The sequence below is a fragment of the Gossypium hirsutum genome, chromosome A08 (genome assembly GCF_007990345.1).
Source record: "Gossypium hirsutum isolate 1008001.06 chromosome A08, Gossypium_hirsutum_v2.1, whole genome shotgun sequence".
Taxonomy (NCBI): domain Eukaryota; kingdom Viridiplantae; phylum Streptophyta; class Magnoliopsida; order Malvales; family Malvaceae; genus Gossypium; species Gossypium hirsutum.
The window spans coordinates 106,618,129-106,640,238 of NC_053431.1; the positions used below are offsets into that span (position 1 = coordinate 106,618,129).

The 22,110-nt window shown below is 34.5% G+C and overlaps 2 protein-coding genes across 5 annotated transcripts; both read left to right on the plus strand.

Annotated features, from left to right (window-relative positions):
* Positions 1-9,033: 9,033 nt before the first annotated feature.
* Positions 9,034-16,731, plus strand: LOC107929676 (protein VASCULAR ASSOCIATED DEATH 1, chloroplastic). 3 transcript variants are annotated; one of them, XM_041074351.1, is made up of 18 exons: positions 9,034-9,387; positions 9,828-9,887; positions 10,558-10,608; positions 10,831-10,896; positions 11,020-11,115; positions 11,210-11,311; positions 11,745-11,845; positions 11,958-12,109; positions 13,002-13,042; positions 13,149-13,236; positions 13,389-13,475; positions 13,698-13,752; positions 14,229-14,316; positions 14,950-15,049; positions 15,540-15,601; positions 15,690-15,729; positions 15,847-15,950; positions 16,300-16,731. In XM_041074351.1, exons 1-18 carry the CDS (start codon positions 9,190-9,192, stop codon positions 16,561-16,563), a joined length of 1,755 nt encoding a protein of 584 aa, XP_040930285.1. In that variant the 5' UTR covers positions 9,034-9,189; the 3' UTR covers positions 16,564-16,731. The 3 variants fall into 3 exon arrangements, with proteins under 3 accessions (XP_040930285.1, XP_016716657.1, XP_016716658.1); XM_016861168.2 differs by having other exon boundaries at positions 9,038-9,387; positions 15,847-16,148; XM_016861169.2 differs by having other exon boundaries at positions 9,039-9,387; positions 14,250-14,316; positions 15,847-16,148.
* A 289-nt stretch (positions 16,732-17,020) lies between these two features.
* Positions 17,021-20,742, plus strand: LOC107929674 (RGG repeats nuclear RNA binding protein A). Of its 2 annotated transcripts, XM_041074352.1 has the most exons (8): positions 18,875-18,990; positions 19,029-19,042; positions 19,094-19,151; positions 19,259-19,324; positions 19,458-19,590; positions 19,688-19,843; positions 19,951-20,007; positions 20,283-20,742. In XM_041074352.1, the coding sequence occupies exons 1-8, from the start codon at positions 18,875-18,877 to the stop codon at positions 20,460-20,462; spliced, it is 780 nt and encodes a 259-aa protein (XP_040930286.1). In that variant the 3' UTR covers positions 20,463-20,742. The 2 variants fall into 2 exon arrangements, with proteins under 2 accessions (XP_016716655.1, XP_040930286.1); XM_016861166.2 differs by adding an exon at positions 17,021-17,619 and having other exon boundaries at positions 18,860-19,151.
* Positions 20,743-22,110: the final 1,368 nt, after the last annotated feature.

Sequence of the window (22,110 nt, forward strand, 5' to 3'; positions counted from 1 at the left end):
CTTGGGGAAAAATATTTTGCCAAGAACTTGTTTGCTAGCTTTTCCTAAGAGTTGATGAAATCTATCAGCTATGAATCTAATCACATAAACGCATCACTAGTAAGAGAGAAAAGGAATAAATGAAGACGGATAACGTCATCAGATACCCCGTTATATTTAAAGGTATCGCAAATGATTAGAAATCTCTTAAGGTGTTGGTTCGGATCCTCATTCATTAACCCTCGAAATTAAAGGTTCGCTTGTATCATTTGGATCATTGTCGGTTTGATTTCAAAGTTATTAACATTAATCATCAGGTGGGTGTCTTTTAGATGTTGCGACCTCCTCGCGTGTGTGATGATATGTTTCAATTTCGGCTCAAATGGTAAGACACTGTTACTGGTCTGAGTCATACAATGAAAATAAAAATCGTTAAATCAAACGCCGATTCCCCGATAATGATGCCAATAACTTGATCGCCTCTCTCTCGATCAACGAGAGAAAGGTAAATCAACACTCAAGAATTTAAAATAAGATAGAAAATCGCAGCTTTACTACAAGTGTGACAGGTCAGTTGTAATATTTGTAGTGTTACAATGAAACAATAGAGTATTCCAAGGATCGAACCCATTAGAATCGTGGATTGAATCAATTTCTAAATGTTGTGCATGTAAAATAAAGAGTCTAACCAACTAAACTCAAAAAGTTGTGTTAAGACAAATCCTAAAATTAATAGAAATTAATCTACTTTACTATTTAGCTAGCAAGGACTGAATTGTAAAACATGCAAAGTTACGAATTAACTATTAAATAACAATCGGTGGTTGGTTGAAATTGATGTGGTTACTAATCCTTGAATTAGGGATCAAAATCGCTTAAACTTCAAAAATGACTCTGTTTTACCTCTTGGTCTCCACTTTACCAAGTTAAACAAATTAATCTGGATTATCTCTCGATCTCATCGGTTAACCTGGGACTAATGAATTGTTGCCCAACAAGATCTCCTCTCGGTCTCACTTGCCTTAATGTTCCTTTAGGGTCGTCAATCCTAAGTTTTTAAGCTCATTTAAATTAGTCCAATTTATTAGATTTGGTTATTCATCCAAAAATCAGCTTACCACATCTCCATCAACTAACCCCTTAAAGGTTTAACTACTCATGTTAGAAATAAAACTAACAATTATAGAGATGAAAAGCAAAGAAGCCATTAAAGTAAAACTTAATAAAAATATAAAAGTCGAGATTTTTGTGCAAAAAAAATCTAAAAGGCATGTAAAGAAAAGCATTTAACAAGAAAATCTAAAGCAATAAACATAAAATGAGCAAAATTTAACAAATACAAAACAAAAGAAATTGAAATACATTAAATTAAATCTGAAAATGTCTTGCAACTAAGGTATATAGACTAAAAGTGCAAATAACCTAAGCTAGCTATAGTAATAACTAACTTAACTAACACTAAGAACAACTAAAACAAGAAGAAAAGTTGCTAGTAAATGTAAAATCTATAACTAAGGAAATGAAAATAAAAAACCCTAGAAGAAGAAGAAAATCTAAGAGAAAACCTAGAGAAAACTAAGCCTAAGCTAAGGTAATGCGACCTCTTCTCTCTCAACCAAATTTTGGTTGATATAGTAGCTATCCTGACCCACTTTGTGTGCCAAAAATACCATTGAACGGGTATTCAATGATTGGTGCTTCAGGTGGAAAAGGCCTACCCTTTTTGTCTATTTTTGTCCCCTCAAGATATCGGTATCGCGATACCAAGGAAGAGGATATCATGATACCTCAAATAGTTTCGAACATAAGGGTCTTCTTGGAGGGTGGATATCGTGATACCACTGAAGGATGGTCTCTAATCTTCGAGTCTGTTAGAGGTATGGCGATTCTAAGGCTTGGATATCGCAATACCCTCTCATTTGGTACCATTTGTGCTCGTATGTATCCACCAATTATGAGTTCATAGGTATGTATCCACCAAATGTGAGCTTGCATGACTATCCACCAAGTCTTTATGTTATATGTCTATCTGCAAGATTGCTTCAGACTATCCGAAATATGATCATACGCAAGGATATCTTTAGTGAGTTGTTTCTGTGCGAGTTGAATATTATGCTAACCGCTCTTTTGTGAGCTGTAGCTCATGTGCAAGTTGTTCATCATGCAAATCTACCTATATGTGTAAGATGTACAGAAGCACGTGCCATGCCAATGTGAGTGTGGCACCAATATGTGAGCTATTCCAAGGCAAGTTGTATAGATGTGTGCGTTATGTGAATGTGCAAGCTTTATCTAAATAGGATCTGTGATAAGCCTACAAGCTAGCCAATGTAAAGGAAAGTATCAAATCAGCTAAAGTTGTAGATATGTTGGTCGATTTAAATTTATACTCACTATCAAGCTGTTCATCTCTTGTTCTTTTACGACAGATTATTATGTTATTAAAAAGAGAAAAAAAGTAGAAAACAATATATAATCATAAATGGAGTATGTTACAACGCCAACCTCACTAAATTCAACACGAAATTACCACGTTCCTTTATCTTGTTTTCAAGAACAAATCTATTTACCAGAAGTGAAGGAGGGACTAAGCCAGAATCTTCAAACTTTTTGTGAGCTTGTTTTCCTTTATAGCATGTATGTAACACCCCAAACCCGGCCCAAACGTTATGGCCGGATCCGACATGCCACATCGAAGTGTTCAAAACATTTTATATTGTTGATCTAGAAAAAACCTACTTAGTGTTTTAAAAGATAATTTCATTATAGGTTAAAGTGAATGGAAGCTGTACACCAGGTAGGAAACCGGAAAAGAGGAGGTAGGTCCATCGGACTGCTTAAGTACCAAACTCCCTTCGGATCCAATCCTAGACATGCAAACCGCCATTGCCATACCTTAACGTCATGTATATTTCTAGGAAACCGATTTGATTAAGTCCTTTTTAGGAAAAAAGTGATTAATTTTGGAAAATATCTTCATTGCGGAAGCTTTGCTTGTTGTCGTGTTATTTTGAAATCAATTGTTGTTTTTTTTTGAAAACGCGCCCTAAAGCTATCCAATTTCAACAGTTAAAATAAGTAATACCTATCTTAGTAATACATATTAAAACCATCAAAAATAATTAAGCGGCCTTATTACATTTAAAAACCCAAAACTTCAAACGTAAATAAAAGGATGTCCAGTTCACCAGAAGAAAATCAAACTTTCAGAACAGGTGGCCACTCCGAATTCCCTCACAGCTCCAAGCCCACTATGGTTGGGGATTTCCTGCGTGGATGAAAATAAAAGGGGTGAGTTTGGGGAAACTCAGTGTGTAAGGAAAACCCATTCAAAGCCCAAGTCAGCTCAAGCCTATTGGGCCTAAGCCCATTCAGGTAACAGTGGTACTGGACCAGAGCCCTTTTCAGATTACAATAAACTGGGCCTTAGTCCCTTATTCAGATAACGGTATGGCCCATAGGCCCATTTCAAAATACATGCAACATCAATAACATATGCAAGCCCATTTGGGGAGACTACTCAACCCACCAACCACTACACTCCACTCGTACCAGCCCTACACTCCATGTGGGGAATAGCTCAACCCACCCAGCCCAACACTCCACAGTTGCAGCCTTGCTGCTCAGTTAACAGTAAAGTGAGGCAAAGCCTCCAGTACGTGGACAAGCCACTTTCAGTACTTCCTCCGTCAATATCCCAATCCCATGCATCAGATAATAACAACATGGCATGCAGTAAATAACAACAGTCAAACATGCATTTGGGTCAATTTAACCCTAGGGGTATTTCGGTAATTTATCTACTAAGGTAAAACTATAAATTTTCCACTTTTAAATGTATTTCAGTAATTTATCTATTTTAGGGTTTTTCATGCATATTCCTACTTTTCACGTACTAACAGAATCACGTACCGAGGGTTCTTACCGAATTGGGCCCGTTGGCCCATCATTCCAATTTTGGCCCATTAAGCCCAAAAATATCGAGGGCACAGAAATCATGCACTTTGCAGTCCAAATTTTGCAGTTTACCAAAAACATTAATCGATTTACCTCACGAGCATTCGCACACTTGCAAATCTACAAAATACATGTTTTTGGCATTTCGGCTTTTCGACTTTTGCCGATTCAGACTAAGAAAGAAGGTGTTAGTTACACACTTGTTTGCGACGATATGCTGACGAGATCCACACACGAACCGCCTACAATTGGATTACTAACACGTTAATCTAACTATTCAAATACAAACTAGGTATTAACCCCTTACAATATTCGGCCAACCACACCTACAGGTCATAGTAAGCTTATAAGAAATCAATAAGCAACTCATTAACAAATTTTTGTCAATGTTTACCACATAATCATAATTTCACTGCAAGCTGTCTTCCTAAGCAACAGTCACTAAATCATTTATAACTGGAGCTACGAAACTCCAAATCAAGTGCCGTTAATTTTCCCTAAAAATAGACTCATATATCTTCGATCCATAAAATTTTCAGAATTTTTGGTTTAGCCAATCAATACCAAATTTTTCTCAAAGTTTCCCATGTTTCACTGTTTGACTAATCTGACCACTCTTCATTACGAATCAAATTTCTCATTGTACAGAATTCAAAATATGTTCTCGTTTATTCTATTTGAAACTAGACTCATTAAGCTTTAATTACATAATTTATGCAGCTTCTAACTCATCTCCCACAATTTATGGTGATTTTCCAAAGTCACGTTACTGCTGCTGTCCCAAGCAGATTTATTACCAAATCACTCTTTCACACCTAACTTGCATGCTTGTTATTTAAACATGTATATCACCAATCAATCATCACATATCTATGATTTTACTTAAGTATAATCTCCATTTCATCATTTTAAAGCACAACATGTTAGCCGATTTTTCCCCTTAGTATCTAAGGCACATGCATGCTCATTTGTTTGGCTCAACTTCACCTATCTTCCATTTTTCATCAAAAGAACATGAAACAACAACCATTTCCTTCATTTTAATTCATGACTAAATGCTCACAACACAACCAAAAACCAAAATATGCTTTAAGAGTTAAGGTAGAATCAAGAAGAACTCATGAACCTCAAAATAAAAGCAAACTACCATGAACTTACCTTCAATTTTCTTCCCCAAGTGACCGAACATTCAAGAGCTTTCTCCTCTCCCTTCTCTTCTCTAACTTTAGGCTATGATGAACAAAGATGGACAAAGCTTTGTTCTTTTCACCCTTTTTTTTAATAAAATTTCATATTTCATCCATTTAATTCTTTAATACAAAAGACATGAAATTCCCATCATGGAACATTTACCTAACCCATTATCATGGAATATTTACCTAACCCATTATCATGAAACATTTACCTAACCCATTATCATGGAACATTTACCTAACCCATTATCAATTTGTATCAATTTGTACCATAAATTATGGATATCAAGTGCACATTTTGTCTACAACAACATGATGGCTGGCCACTTCATGTAAAATGGGAGGTTTGTCATGCAAATCCTCCTATTTTTCACTCCTATTTATTTGGCCACTTCAATTTAGCCTATAGCATTTTCAAACATTTTTACATAGGTCCTATTTCATAATTTCACCCTTTTTTTCTTATGGAAAAAAATTAACTAAAATTGCCGGGTTCTATCTTAAGCTTGGGCCTTCTAGAGGCCCACTAACATAATTAAACCTATGCCAACATTCACAGAATTCCCGAAAATTGGGGCATTACAATGTACATGTTAGGGAAATCTGTAAATTCAAGTTCTTATGCTCATACTGTTATGTATTTAAACTACGAAAATGATGTATTAATTTTAACCTCTTAAATTATGTAAAAGATGGATTTTTATAAGAGTATCTCACTCTAGTATATGTAGTTTATTTTGGCTAGCCTTTATCGAATTTCAGGTAATGTATGATATTCTATAAGTTGTTTGTATGAACGTGTTAATGCTTCAAGTTAGAAATTAGTTTTGTGTAACCTCTCCATTGATTGATTGTTTGGCCAGGCGTGTGGGGTTGTTACAAGTTTCGACCCCTTCATAGCTTTCCTTTTTTTCTTCTAGGTTCCTTCACCTACATGCTCTACTTAAAAAATAACTATAAGTCCAATTCCCTCCAAAGAAGTTATCAACGAGTTTCTAAACTTCAAAACATTTTAATGGGTTCTCAATATAGTAATATCATAAACTAAGTACTTTCGTTAGCCAATTTTTCAATTTAGTCATTAAATGTTAGTTTTGATAAGATGTATTAAATGTTAGTTTTGATAATATGTAAATCATACTTAACATATAAATTAAAAATTAAACACGTTTATATATATTAAATAAACAATTTTAATTTGAATTGTTAAAAAATAGAATTTAACCATATTACTTATTTTTTTAACATGATATATTCAAATTATACAAATATACAAATGTAAAAAGTTTGATTTATGTATGCTTTATTGTGAAATTCAAACTAACATTAAATGCTTAATTAGGTTGATGGGACTATCTGATTGATATGATATCAATATTTCGAAAACTCAATTAAAATATCTTAAATTTTTAAATCAATTTAAAATATTAATTATAGTTTGTAGGTGCTTGTTTTGGGTTAGTAACTTTTCTATCAATAGTAGTTCCGAGAGTTCTATGTAGGAGCACCTTTAGAAACAATTACCTTTAGAAACAACTACCTTTTGGGAACTACTTTTAGTAACTATTCTTAGACTGTTCCACTCCTAAGATGTCCTAGAGAGCACAGTTTGGAGACTCAGATGCAAAAATGGTAAGAAGCTTACTTAACCTTTCTTTGAAATACAAGTACTTCATACGATGAATGCTAAAATAATTTAAGAGGGTGTAACTTTCATGTAACCATTATCATACCCATTATATATAATTGACCTTCCATTTTCTCAAGTTCAAGTAACCCTTTTTAATCCCATTACCCACAATTTTAACATGTTCATGCCACTTTCTCTTCATAATCATTTCCCTTTTTAACTTATTTTTTCAAAGTCTATAAATAAATGTTTGAATGTTTCATTTGGAACTTTTTGATCTTTTGGCAAACTTGGCACTTTAAAATTCTCTCTGCAATTTTCTTTTTACAGTCATAACAATCATTGTAACTCTTATCTTTCTCAGTCGCTTATTGCATCCATAATCAATAACTATTACCGAACTTGTTCTTCAGAGTCTACTCCGATCTTCTTCTCCATCATCTTTCCACAACATTTCATTTTGTTAGATTGTAACTTTTCCTCACTTTACCAAAATATCCTTTTACATAGTTTAAGAAAGTTTAAAGAAATTAATCCATATTGAAAAGAGCCAGCAATTTGAGATGTAGTAACAATGCTAGGGAGAAGAGATTTAACAGCTAGCTCACTAATGGAATTGTCCAAGAACTCAACAAAACTCCTTTAAGGCTTAGTTTAGAAATGCTTCTTAAAAGTGTATTTTAGAAAGAAAAAAAATACTTTTGAAAAAAAGTTAAAATTTTTAAGTTCTAAAAAAGATGTTTTTGGCCAATGTTGGCTTGGGAGAAGTACATTTTCTATAAAAAAAAATAGTTTATTTAGGAATATTTTTGTTCCAAAAATACTTTTTGTCTCAAAAAGATTTTTTAGAAGGAATACTAAACTGGTGAATTAAATAATTTATAGAGTTGCGTCCAAGTACTTTCAACTTATGGTGAATGCCATTAAAATTTGTAATTTTTGGCTGCTATCAGGTAAAAAGAATTATAACGGTATGAAAACGTGACAGTAACGTAGGAGATAAATAATGGTAGTCGAAAGCCCAATAACTTCGGTTAAATCGGCCCAAAATAGACGTTGGATTATTTTTCCTAATTAAAGATAAGCTTAAATAAAAAATTAGCCCCAGCACTTTTCTATTTAGACATCTAAATTATTATTATTTATTAAAAATGGTATCTAAACTTTAATTCCTTCAATTAAAAGGAATTCTAAAACCAATTAAAATGTGATATGTAGCATTTTTAATTAAATCCACCTCACTGTTCTCGGAGGATCAGTCTGTTGGGAAGACCAGTATAATCACTCGCTTCATGTACGTTCTGCCTCCATCGACGATGAGCTCAAGTCTTGGGAGTTGGGACGCTGATTTCGTCAAGGTCGATCAAGCCGTGCTCTTCGACCTAATCCTGGTATCTCTGCCTTTCTTTGATGAGGATTTAAATTTTATTTCGAAATTTATTTATATCTAAGGGTATTTCTTTTTCCTTTCTTAAAAATTTTCAATGTGCTTGAGAACATGCATGGGGTTGTTCTTTTTCTTCTTCTTCTTCTTCAACTGTTATGTTTTGTCCAATAGTTCTAATGTTAATATATATTTTTCTTCATTAACTATCAGTCTGTATTTCTGGATGCGATTTTGCTGCATTGAAGTGGAACATGTAGGAAAACAGAGATCCTGCTAAAGTCAAGTTAAAGAGCTTCGATTCATGTTTATTACAGTGCAACTCAGAACTCGTGGATCCTGCTATTTTTTTATCTATTGCCAAGCTACCACTTTTACGGCTTATAGCAAATGAATTTATTGAAGTGGGAGAGGGGATGGGGCCATGGGAACTTGCTGTAAGAACCCTGGTGAGGAGCAGCTGTGAGGGTGGAGGGATAAAAAAGACAATGAAGCGAGGGATAGGAGAGAAAGAAAAAAGAAATTAATTTAATTTAATTAATATTAAATTTAAAATTTTTAATTAAAATTCCATGTGTCATTTTGAGAGTTACTTTTACGGAGTTAACGCTTTAGATCAAAATTAGTATTGAAAGTAAAATTTAAATCACTTTTAATAAAAGAAATAATTTAAGTACGTAAGTGAAAAAAATTATAATTCGGGTCAATTTTTTATTTAAGCCTAAAAAGTAACTTGACAGAATGTTTTGACTCCGTCACGTGGTAGAGTCCACCGGAGGACCGGTCGGTTGTCATTTTTATCCACTCAATAATCCGCCACGTGTCAAAATAGTCAACGTCTCTCCTTCAATGACTTGGCGTGGCAGTGAAATAGATTGCAAAACTGTACCGCTTGATGTTGGCTTCCGCTTTCAGAAATAAGTCCCTGTTTGTCAAACGGCGTAGTTTCTTTTAGCTATTCCTTGGACTCTCCCACCCAAAAGAAAAAAAAAAGACACTGAAAACTCAGATCTCTGCCATCTCTATCGGCTCTTCCCCACCCTGCTATGGCAGTTACCTCTGCTGCCGCCGAGAGGATCGATCTTCCGCGGTCTTCTATGGATCGTTCTCTTTCTAAAGCAGTCTCCGACGACGTTTCTGATTCTTCAACTTCGCCAAACGATTCCTCGCCTACCGACACGCCTGATCGCAACGATGCTTCCAATGCTTCACCCAACCCTAGCTACAAAGATGTTGATATTCAGGTTCTTTTTTCTACCACTTACTTTTAGCTTAATTCATGTCCCTGCTTCCTTTACAAAAAGTCAGGAAGAAAAAAACGACGAGAAAGTAGATTAGGATTATGTTATGAGTTCAATTTTGCTAATTCTTGATTATTATGGCCAAGTTCTACAATAATCACTATCATTTAATCAAATTTACTTCAATTTTTTTTTTGAAGGCTGCTTTTGCCAAACTTTCTATTATTAGAATTCTATTGAAGCTTTCATGTTTTCGTGGTGAAATTCCGAAAGATATATGGTTTTTAAATAAATTCCAACAAGAGGTAGAAAAGAGGATGGCTTATAAGGAGTTTTGATCGATGTAGTTAAACTTGGACTAATTAGACAATCATCGAGAATTTAGTTTTCAAGAACTGAATACTTCTAGAACTATGGCTAAATCTGATGCTTATGAATTTCAGTCTCAGTCAGCATTGAGGAGTGAAGAATACCGCCAACTGTTTAGGCTTCCACCTGAAGAGGTGAGCAACTTTAGTAACAAGCTGTTAGCAGTTCTCCTCGTCTTGTCTCCTTTGTATTTTGTTTTGACATTCTTTGGCTTGTAAATGCTAAAATTGTTTCTTGTAGTTGTGTGAAAATATATTGCCAGTTTTGTATTTTAGAAGTTTTGAGCGCCTAAACATTCATGTAGAATTCTCACGAACCCAATAATTAAAATGATAAAGTTATTGGTTAAAGATTCAAAAATGCTTGTTCATGCTTTCTTTCCTACTTTAGTATCTAAATGTCATCTATTGGTATCTTTAAAACTTTTTTAGAAAATTGAAACACTTTTTTTTTAAGTTCAAAATAAATGTGTTTTCTCTTCTTTAGCCTATTTTTTGTTACCATGTGTAAGCAGATCTCTGATCCTCTCGTTTTTGTTTTAGAGTCTTTGTTCTGTAAATGAATTCATTCTTGGCATGATTAGTGTGAGAGAGATAATAACACATTGTGTGCAAGTAATTCCTGATACCTAACATTCATGTGGCATTGATGCTATAACCAATCCTTTTTTGTTTCTTTTGGTGATGGATTTTAAAAAACTTGCTAATTGAATTGCTTTTAATTTGAAATTTCTCTCACTGTGTTGCATTTTAGAAATGTATCATAAAAACAGTTTTAAACACTTTCTTTTGTCCTCTGCTGTAGTTCCTTGTCCAGGATTTCAACTGTGCATTCCAGGAGAGTATTCTTCTTCAGGTAATCTAGATCTTTACAATGACCTTTACTGCTTTTGTTCTGCTGCATCTGCTAGTTTTTTAGCTTGGCACATCACCTTATGTTCCTTTTTTCAAACTGTGGGAGGTTTATTATTATTATTATTATTTTTTTGTTGGGGGGGGGGGCGGGCTGGTAGGTTTATATTTTTCAAATATTTGGCGGCTGTATAAATGTGTTCCCCTCTCTAATTGCCTTTTGCAGGGTCACATGTACCTGTTTGTTCATTACATTTGCTTTTATTCCAATATATTTGGATTTGAAACAAAGGTAATCCTCAGAAGTTAGTATTATTCTTTCTTTGTTTTCCAGTGTCCTATTTCCCGGGAAACTGTTTTAACTTTTTATTTAACATGGTATGATCATGGAATATTGTATGAGTTCCTTTTGCAGAAAGTAATTGCCTTCAACGAAATTACAAGTGTTAACAGAGCAAAGACTGCTGGAATCTTTCCTAATGCAATAGAAATTTTTGCTGGAGGAAGGAGGGTACTAGTACTTGCCGTGCAGATTTCTTCTATGTGCTTGTTTAAGTGTGCATGCATTAGTTCTTCTATCTGATTCGACTTTTTGATTTGGGCAGCACTTCTTTGCATCATTCCTATCTCGTGATGAAGCTTTCAAGATCATTAATGATGGATGGTTGCAGCATGTCAATGGAGCCCAAGAAATTACAGAACAACAGGTATCTTATATTTCACAGCTTATATATTGAAAAGAAAGAAAAATCATAGTTTTTTTTATTGGAAAAAAATCACAGCTTATGATTACCATCGAAGGGGATTTTTCTGCTTCTTACATTAAGTAATTCACTAGTTATGCAGTAAATGTTAACAAAGTCATTTAGCCCTTCATACAGCATAGTTACACATCTTAAATGTGAACAACTGATTTGTCAGTGTTTGCGCTTCATTTAGAGGTATTTTGCATCATATGCTGATTTCATAATCTTGTTCTTTATCTATATGTAGAATTTCAGTGAAAATTTTCATTCATTCAGTAAAATTTAAGACATTTTTCCCTGTTGAGGTGTTCTGAAAACTTTGAGTTTCATAGGTTAGTAATAGCAAATTGTATATTTATCCCCATAGGTTATTTTCATATTCCATTTTTTTTAGGAATCCATGTCTGAGTCCAGCACCCAAGAGAATGGCTTTGTTGCAATTGAAAATACCAATAGCTCACTAAACCCCTTAAATGACACGGAATCTGCAGACAGGTAATCTTTATGAGCAGAACAGTTTGGGAACTTTCTTGTGATTTCCTTGTAGTTTTTTTTTATATGGATGTGAAACCATGAATTATTTATTTAAGTACATTTTTTCATACAGGCATGAGGACGCTCCCACTTCTAGTGGCTCTAAGGTTCCATCCACTTCTGACACTAATGCAGAAGTAGGTTGTGGATCAGTTATAAATACTGGGGTTTCAGCATCAGAAGGTACCTTTTCATGGAAGCCAGAGAATTGTGATGCACCAAAGGGTTAGTTAACGCAGTTCTGAATTTTAACTCATTTTTTTCATCGTTTCTTGTTGTGTCAGTCTAATTTCACACTTTGCTACATAGAAAGTTCCTTGGTTTTGTATTTAATTTATGTGCGCACCCTACTCCTATCTGATTGGATTTCACTTCTGGCTCTAGACTAGTGATTTGGATGATTAGAAATAGGGAAAAGGTGGGAAAATAGAGAAATAGAGGGAGTATAAACTGAAAACCAGAAGAAAAAAAGAACCGGGGGGGGGTGTCAAGGAGAACAATAGTGGAAGGAAAAAAGTGAACTGGAGAGAGAAAATTTTGGGATAAATTGCCAAATCCATATGGCTCAAAGAAACAATAATTCCAAAAGCTTCTCAGAAGCTTAGAACTTAATTTTATATGCCCTATATAAACCCGATATCATTGTGAAATTCCTAATATAACTGCAAATCTGGTAATAATCTTCAAAGGTGGTTCCAACTCAACTTATTAGGAGGCTAAGGGAAGTCACGACTTAACTGGTTCTGTAGGTGTTGAAGTAAACATAATGGATAGAGTATGGAAGCTCATCATTTCTTGTTGAAATGGGCAGAATCATCATCATTTTGTTTGCAAATGAGGGTATATGTGGCAAGAGAATGTAGATGTGTTTAGTGTTGTACCATGAAGGCTTATTTAAATGCACTTGTGGGCTTTGGCTGTAGAAAATTTCAAGTGTGGGAGGAAAGTAAACTGATTTTCTTTTTCGGATTCAGATATAGACATGAGGCCATAGATTTTCCACTTTCTTCCTCTGTGCTGAGGGATGATATGCTGTGTCTAGTTAGTCTCATTTTTATATATGATACTTCATGTTCATTTTTGTAAATGTCATTGTAATCTATGTTTTTTTTGCCAGTTGCTGAATGTTTTACCAGGGTTGCAGAAACAAAGTTTCCGGTACTAAATTGTGAACTCATTTTCCCAAAGTTCTACCATATTGCAAAATATTTGTAACATCGGTATGTTCTTTATTTATTCTGAAGTAATGTTTCTTGGGCTGCAGATTAAGGTAGAGGAGTTCTTCAATTTGTTTTTTTCGGATAATGCTGTTAATTTCATTGAATCTTTTCATAGAAGGTGTGGAGATAAAGGTAATCTGCTCTGAACTTTCAATAATTATGTAATTTCCAATTATGCCTTTTAATTTATGTTTGTGTTAAATTTTTTGATTATATCAAGTCATAAAAGTGATCTTTTTTGTACATATGCCTTTATGCTTAATAAATTGTTATGTTTTTTACAGAATTTAAGTGCTCTTCATGGTGCCCTCATGACAAATTTGGACTTGTCCGTGATGTGTCATTTCAACATCCAATAAAAATATACTTTGGTATTAGTCTTTTTTTCTTCCTGGAGTTATTATTTTATGCTGAGATTAGCATCATTTCTTATACTTGTTGTAATTAATTAAAAATTTTTGAAATAAAATGCCACAAAAAGCTTATTTTTCTTTGTTCTTTTGATGGATTTAGTACTGGTTTAAGTATCGAGTCAGTTTAATGCTGCCTTGATTGTTTTTCTTTTGGTGTTAACTGTTTTTGTTTTGATCAAGGTGCAAAATTTGGTAGCTGCCAGGAGGCCCAGAAATTTCGAATTTACAGAAACAGGTTTATTATATTTTATGGTGCCTTATATGCTATTATATAGCTGAAGGCACTGTTTATTTGTTATTGTTGTTTCTCATTTAAGAGGATGCATCATTGGAATGAACCATTTTCTCTTGATACCTTTGGTAGTCCAAAACAACAAATGAAATTTAACATGTGTAGGTCTAAGTATATTATAAAACCAGAGCCATTCGTATGTCTATAGTTTTAGTTAATGGGAAATATTATTGAAGTTGCAGTTGTTGATGCACTGAGCCATCAAAATATTGCTGTTTTTGGGTCATATGCTAAAACCGAAGTTTTATCTTAGTAGTTTTCTACCCTTAGATTTCACTAAGTAGTTTATTATTCCATGCCTTTAAACACAATGCTCAAACTAGGAATAGGCATTAACTTATAATTCTTTGAGTTGGCTGCATTTTTTTTACTCCTTTAGATCTTCTATATTATTTTTATTCTTGTATATATTCTGACAGTACCACTTTTACTTTGGACAGTCACTTGGTTATAGAGACATCACAAGAGATCAGTGATGTACCATATGGAGATTATTTCCGTGTAGAGGTACAAGCTAGACCCGAGCTCCCTTGAAATGCGTTAACGTGTAAAGTGCTCTTCTGCTCTCCATTCCCTAGTTTGCCACTATTAGGCATAAATTATCCTGCTATAAGATTATGTGTCAGAATTTTCAGAAACAGAGGAAAATTGTATTTTAGCCCTTCAAGTTGAGAACTAAATACAAAAGCATGATGTTGTGTCCACATTTTGTTGGTGTATGTTCATGCAATATATATTGGAGACAAACTTGTCCATTGCATTTCAAGAAGTTTAGGTTGGTAATTTTCTTGAGCCAAATCTTTTTTTGCCCAGATTTGGTCAATGTGCTAAATTAAATCTTGGTTCAAGAATCATTGATAACGAAGCATACAAACTGGCATGTAAGGTTTTGAGCCAACTTAAATGCGCATGTTTTTACTATCAATCTACTCTAGTATTCTTCTTATCAGGGTATGTATCATGGAGAGTAGAAGATGCTAAATATGAATACTTCTAAATTGTGGAAGTTCATGAAAAACAGTTCTGTTTTAGTTGTTCTGAAATATTCCTTGTTTTGTGCATAATCTGTTTTTTTTTTTTGACACTTTTAGCTCAGTCGAAATGTTTCTAATATGTGCTTGAAGTTGCTGTGTATTCCAGGGGCTTTGGGATGTAGAAAGAGACAATGATGGCCCACAAGAAGGCTGCGTTTTGCAGGTTTATGTTAATGTGGCTTTTAGCAAGAAAACTGTTTGGAAAGGTTTGCCTTTGCTGAATGATGATGAATCTCTTGTTTATATAGTGTGCTCTTTTATCATTTATGTATTTCTTGTGTCGCATCTTTGTATTTTGATTTGCTGAGTTTCTATTGTTATTGACTCCTGTTACAAAGACTTTGCATTTAGGTGTCTCATATTATAATTGCATCTGAACTATTATAGCCGAAGTGCCAAAAGGATTTCTCCTTTAAGAATGAAAATGATTACTTATTGTTTGTGGAAGGAGGAATTATTTGGTAAGAAATAAAGAAATAGGACTTTCGAGAGTGCAAAATCTTTTTGTGATGCTTCTAAATTGTTTTGAACTTGTCAATCGGGCTGTCTTTTAAACTTTGAAGATGAGTTCCAAAGGATTGATGGTGTTCTTTTTCTTAAACAGCTTACGTAGTGGACCTTTTGCTTTTATATAAATGAATAATGATTATATTTCTTGTTCATTTTCCTTTATCTGATGCTATGCACATGGGACAGGGAAAATAGTGCAGTCTACTCTTGAAGAGTGTCGAGAAGCATATGCAACGTGGATAGACATGGTATTATATTTCACTTGTAATTTTATGTTATATTTTGTAAATTTTGTTTGAACATTGATCAAAATAATTTTTATCATTAATGTTTCAGGCACATGAATTGTTGAAGCAGAACATTGATAAACAAGGAGGTTCATAATTCGACCATCAGATTTTTTGTTTGAATAATTTCATCTTAATAATATTTATGATCTGAGCAGTTATGCACATGTTGGAGTTACTGACGTAAGCTCCTTTGTTTGAATCAGGGGTAAAGCCTTCTGAAAGCTCAAGTGGAAATGGTGAACTCCAAGTTGAAAGGGAAGTGGCTACCACGGAACCTTCAGAAAGATCTCATACCCTAAGTGATCCAGTAAGGACATTGCAGATGTCCGATTCTCTGGATGTTAACCAGCGAATTGGGAATCTTTTGCAAGAAAGTTTGACTAGTGCTTTATCCATTGCATCTTTGTTAAGCGAGTTTGCGAGGAAATCCTTCTCATACTTGAAAAGCCAAGGCCATATTTCACTAGTCTTAGCTGTTGCCTTTGCTGTGATTCTCCTGATGCAGGTCTATTACCTCTAATTCATTGGTTAACTGATTTTGATAATCGTACGCCATAGCTGGTCCCTAATAACTAGTCATTCTGGATTTTATCATTCTCATATAGTATTGTTGGATCCTCACGACTCTCATTCCTCCTTTTGGTTTCTAACTGCAGGTAAGCATCGTTGTGCTATTAAACAGGCCACAACAAGTGCATGTGAATTACCCAGTTGAGTACATGGGTAGCATGATGAGAGGTGGTGGAGGTGGAGGCGGAGAAAGCAGAGCTGAAGCAGTGGCTTGGTTGGAGAAGCGGATGCATCACCTTAAAGAAGAGACGACGATGGTTGAAGCTCGGTTAGAGAGGATGTGGCATGAGCATGCTGCTTTAAAAGCACAGTTAAAAGAATTGGGGTATCCGAAGAAGCATAATAGATAAAATTCTTACATGTATAGTCTTTTTTTACGAAGGAGTATTTTTCATAGTAAATCATGAAAAATCAGACATGCATTTCATATAATTAGTATATGTATGTAGAAGTCTGTAATTGAAATCATATAAACTGTTTGGTTGATAATGAATGAATGAAATAGGGGTTGGAATTTATTTGTGATTGTAATTTTTAATTTGTCAAACTTGGGGTCGTTCTTTTGTTTTTGATATTTATGGAAAAGCCTTCAATTGGTAATTATTATCATTATTCATATTTTTTGAAATTATAATAAATAATTTAGGGTACTTAGTTAACAAATTTGTGCTTTTATATATATTTCTGATTAGAAACAAATATTTTAAAAGAAGAATGATTAAATAAGATTATAATTTTAAAACAATGTTTTCTTAATGCAAATTTAGATTTTAAATTTTTTATTTTGAAATCAAGTCGTATTGAATTTTTAAATGAAAGATAAAAGATTTTGTTCACAAAATTTAAATCTGAGATATTAATCAACTCTACCCCAGATTGGTATTTTCTATGTGTTTTTATGCACTCTCTACAGTGAGCCAAAATAAATAAATAAACATCATAGTGCTGAAAAAGAGTCAGATTAGGTTTCTCTATCTCTTACACTTCTATACTCTTTAGTCTTATCTCTTTTGCGGCTAGGGTTTTTCTTTCTACGGCACCTCTCGTAACTTTTTTTTTTAAATTATTAAAAGATTGGTTTGGTTTCATAATATAAAAATCTAATGGAAGTTCTGTAAGAGTAAGGGATTTCGTGGTTATTATAAAAGAAAGATTCTAAGGGGTTTGGAAGTGGTTAGTGTGGATTTTTCATTCAAGAAAAGAAATGGCTGGCTTGAACCCTTTTGATTTGTTGGGGGATGACGACACTGGGGAACTATCATTGCTGATCGCTGCTCAGCAAAAGGCTGTCGCAGCCACTGCTACTGCTGCTGCCCCAAAGAAGGGCCCAGCAAAGTCTCAAGCTAAGACGCAGCCTGCAACTCAGGCTAAGCTTCCCTCCAAGCCTCTCCCTCCTGCTCAGGCTGGTGAGCTTTCTCTATTGAAGTTACTCATTATTTTCAGCTGTCTGTGTCGGGTGTTGAGTTTAATCGATTGTCTTAAGCTGAAGTGTCCTTTTCTTAATGGTCGAGTTCTTTTCTTTCTTTCTTTTTTTTTGGGGGCGGGGGGGCGGGTGAGAGGGTTGTGTGGGTTTAAGTTCATTATACTTCCGTTTCATTTCTTGTAAAGTGAAGTTGGGCTCTGATGTATTTGTTATCCGTTATTTACTTGGAATATAATCATTGCGAGTTTCTTATTTGTATAGACAGAGCAAAAGATTCCGAAAAGCATATTGGTTTTGTTGTTGTTCTTTCTTTTCTAAAATGAAATCCAATGTTGTCAAGTTGCACTCAAGCTGCTAGAATCCTTCTATTACCTTAGCCGCCTAAAAGTACTTGCTTGAGTGATATAAGGCGCAATATGTACAAGTGTATGTGCTTGTTTGTTTTATATATAGGCATGTATATATATGTGTATATGTAGGTGTGTGTAGAAGCTTAAGATATATGGTCATGATAATAAACTCTTAAGATTGATCAACTTTATTCTCCTACAAAACATGAAATTATAATTTTTTTGTTGGCCAATATGATTGGTTTTCTTATGATCTCATGTCTGTGTTGGATAGTCAAGCATTGAGAAGTGGAGTGTTAGCTAGCATCTTTATCTTCTTAGTAAATGTACAATTAATGAAAAATAAGTAAAAATGAATGAAACTAGTGCGAACTTCAATCAAGCAAATTGATTTAGTGCCTATCATCTTATGAAAAAAATGCTAGTAGGCACATGTATGCGCTCCTAACTGAATGCATCTTGCCCAAAGAGGTTTCATGGCGCTTTTGTTGTTTGATGCTAAGGTGCATGCCTTGACTATAGAAATTTAATCAGAATGCAGCAGGGAACCTTGTCTTTTCTGTTTACTGTCTGAAAGTGTCGGTATTCCATCGAAACTGAGATTTTTTTCCCGAAGTGTTTATGCATTGGTATGAATTTTTGTTTTTACGGAAGTTTGATAGTTGTATATCTGATCTCATCTTGATAGTTATAACAGTTAACATTGTTTTATATCTAATTGTCAATTATAATTTCTTCCTTTATAGCATAAATCATATAAACCTGAAATTTCTGTATTTGAAGATTTTCTGTTATGTTTCTTGAGCTGCCTTCAAGATGGAGCTCTTAGCTCTCTTGGGCTTATCACTGATGTCAGTGTTTTTAATTCCTAAGTGAGGGAGGCAAAGAATGAAGGTGCTCGTGGTGGAGGTCGTGGTGGGCGAGGATATGGACGTGGTGGTAGTGGTAGTGGTGGTTACAGACGTGATTTTGCAAATGACGAGAACTTATTCAGCAATAATGCTGTACCTGAAGATGGAGAGAGTGGAAAACCCTCTGAAAGGCGTGGTTATGGTGGTCCTCGACCTTACCGTGGTGGTCGCCGTGGTGGTTTCAGTAATGGGGAAGATGCAGACGGGGAGCGACCTCGCAGATTGTATGAACGCCGTAGTGGGACAGGGCGCGGGTAAAAACAGGAAGCTTTTGTTTAACACTAGCTTTGATATATTCTGCATATCAGTATTTTAGCCAAGCCCCAAAGCTGATGCTTTTGTGTTCTGTTCATGTCTGCAGAAATGAGCTCAAACGTGAAGGCTCTGGTCGTGGTAATTGGGGAACTCAGACTGATGAACTTGCTCAGTGAGTTATCTCTAGTAGTTACAATCACAACCTTCAGTTTTATTGTAAATCAATAAAATATCACTTTGTTTCACTCTTCTTCCCTTATTATAATCATAAAATGAAAATGAAATATTGTATTTTTATTGTTAAGGGTGACTGAAGAAGTTGCCAATGAAGGTGAGAGGAATTTAGGTGATGAAAAGCCAGCAGGAGAAGAGGATGCTAGAGATGCTAACAAGGAGAGTGCTTCAAACGAGCCTGAAGAAAAAGAGCCCGAGGATAAGGTAAATGGTTATTGACGTCTGCAACTTTTGTTAATTATATATGATAGCTGCTAATTTGGCTATTACTTTGTTCAACCTTCATATTGCATTTTTATAGGAGATGACTCTTGAGGAGTATGAGAAGGTGCTGGAAGAGAAGAGGAAGGCTCTGCAGGCTCTCAAGATCGAGGAAAGAAAAGTAGATGCCAAGGAGTTTGAATCAATGCAACAGCTTTCAAACAAGAAAAGTAATGATGAGGTCTTCATCAAATTGGTAAGACCATTCGATTCACTTTGAGAAATTCATCGTTAATGACTCCATCTTATTATTGGGAAAATATGTAGTATTAATCACTTGTTCCCTATAATTGGCTTCTACAGGGATCTGATAAAGATAAGAGAAAAGAGGCTTATGACAGAGAAGAGAGAGCAAAAAAGGTACTTTACTTATTTTTATTGACCTGTGTCATATAATTTGCCTTCCCTTTTCCAGTTTGAACGTCATTTGTGTGATTATTCTGTATTTAAGGGAACTTAGTTTATACTGATGTCAAAGTCTCTTGATTTAAGAATTTGTCCCATCTCTTCCATGATTAAAGCTTGCATATGTGCTTTCTCCTTTTACCGGTTTGTGCTAGTTTATCTATGGCTTGCATTTATATTTTTTGCTGGCACGTACTGATGGTCACTATCCATTTGGTGGTGGTGGGTAGTCTGTCAGCATTAATGAATTTCTGAAGCCTGCTGAAGGGGAGAGGTACTATAATCCAAGTGGACGTGGGCATGGTCGTGGACGAGGTTCAAGAGGATTTGATGGAGGTAATGCAGCAAGAGATGTGGCGGCACCATCCATTGAAGACCCTGGGCACTTCCCAATTCTTGGGGGCAAGTGAAGAAGTGAGATTCCTTTAGAACCCGACATATGATACCCATGGGTTTTATTGGATTTTTAGGTACTTTTAAATTTTGGGCTGGGAATAAGATAAATAATCTGGTTTCCTGTCGCCAAAGGATCTCTGAATTTTATGTTGTAAAATGTATGTTTCAGGGTTTTTCTTTCTCTTTTTGTTTCTTGGGGGTATTGCCCCCACTATTGTTATGCTTTGATCGTACTGTCACTGCTCACTGCTCACTGCTCAGTTTTCTTTTGGAATAGATGGAACTATTTTGCTACTTGTTTTCGAGCACTTTAGCAGTGTTTGCACCTGTTTCTTCCCTGAATCTAAAGATGAATTAATCTCGATGCAGGGGAAGTAAAGCCTATGATTCTCTACCGTACTTCTGCCATGGCTGCATTGCATTGTCTCGACTCGTCTTCCATGAGACGAGATGAAGCCAAACGCTTTTAAATCTTAATCGTCAATGCATGTGAACATCTAATTTCTGTCTTCAAATCATATTTTTTTCACGTAATCTTTAAATCATATTGAAACTATTAGTGTAAGAGCATAGACGCAAGCAGCGACATCGCTTTAGGGGTGAGCAAAATTCGATTCGATTTAAAAAAATAAAAAAAAATTTGAATTTCGAATTATTCAAATTGAGTTAATCAAATTAATCGAATCAACTCGAATTTTTTTTTCGAATTTCGAGTTCGGAGTCGAGTTGAATTCTCAAATTTAAATAACTCGAATAAATTGAATATAAACAATATTTTTAATTTTTTTTAAATTTTAAACTTTTATTAATTAATAAACCCAAACCCAATTATCCTAAGCCCAAATATTTTATTTTACCCCATTTTTTTCTCCACCCCAACCCCAAGCCCGTCTGCCTAGAAATTGTTTTCCCAAAACCCAATTGGCCTATTCCTCCCCCAAATCAATTCAAACCCCCATGCCAGCCAATTCCAATTATTTTTCTTATTCTCTCTGTACTCTGTTTTTTTTATGAAACCCTAAAATTAAACTCTCTATTCAAACCCCCATTTCCATTAAACTTTTGTTGTGTTTTTTTTTTTGAAGTGTTGTAGGTTTCTATTGTATTTTGGACTTTTGCTTATATTTTTTTTATTATAATATTGTTGTTTACTTCGACTCATGCTGTTTATTTTGACTTTTATTTATGTTTTTTTATTATAATCTTCTTCTATTTTTTTGTTGTTTTTTTAGACTAATGTTGTTTATTTGGGTTGATATTGTGTTGCTTGTATTTATTCACTTATTTACTTTAATTTTTTGTTGTATGATCATGTATAAAAACTTTAAAGAATTATTTTTCTGAAAAATTACATAAAAATAAATAACGCTAGTCATTTTTTTAAAACTTAACTCGAACAAATATATTCGATTCGATTCGATTCGAATTCCATCTCACTCGACTCGATTCGAGAAAATTTCAAATAAAGTTAGGATGATAAAATAAGATTCGAAAACTCGATTAACTCGAAAATTTTCGATTCGATTCAATTCAATTCGATTCGATTCGATTCGATCGAATGCTCACCCCTAAACATCAGAGCTTAGAAAGTTGGAGCTGATTATTGTCGGATTTGCGTCATGAATCCGCCTTGTTTACTATTGTAAGTTGTACGTTTTAGGG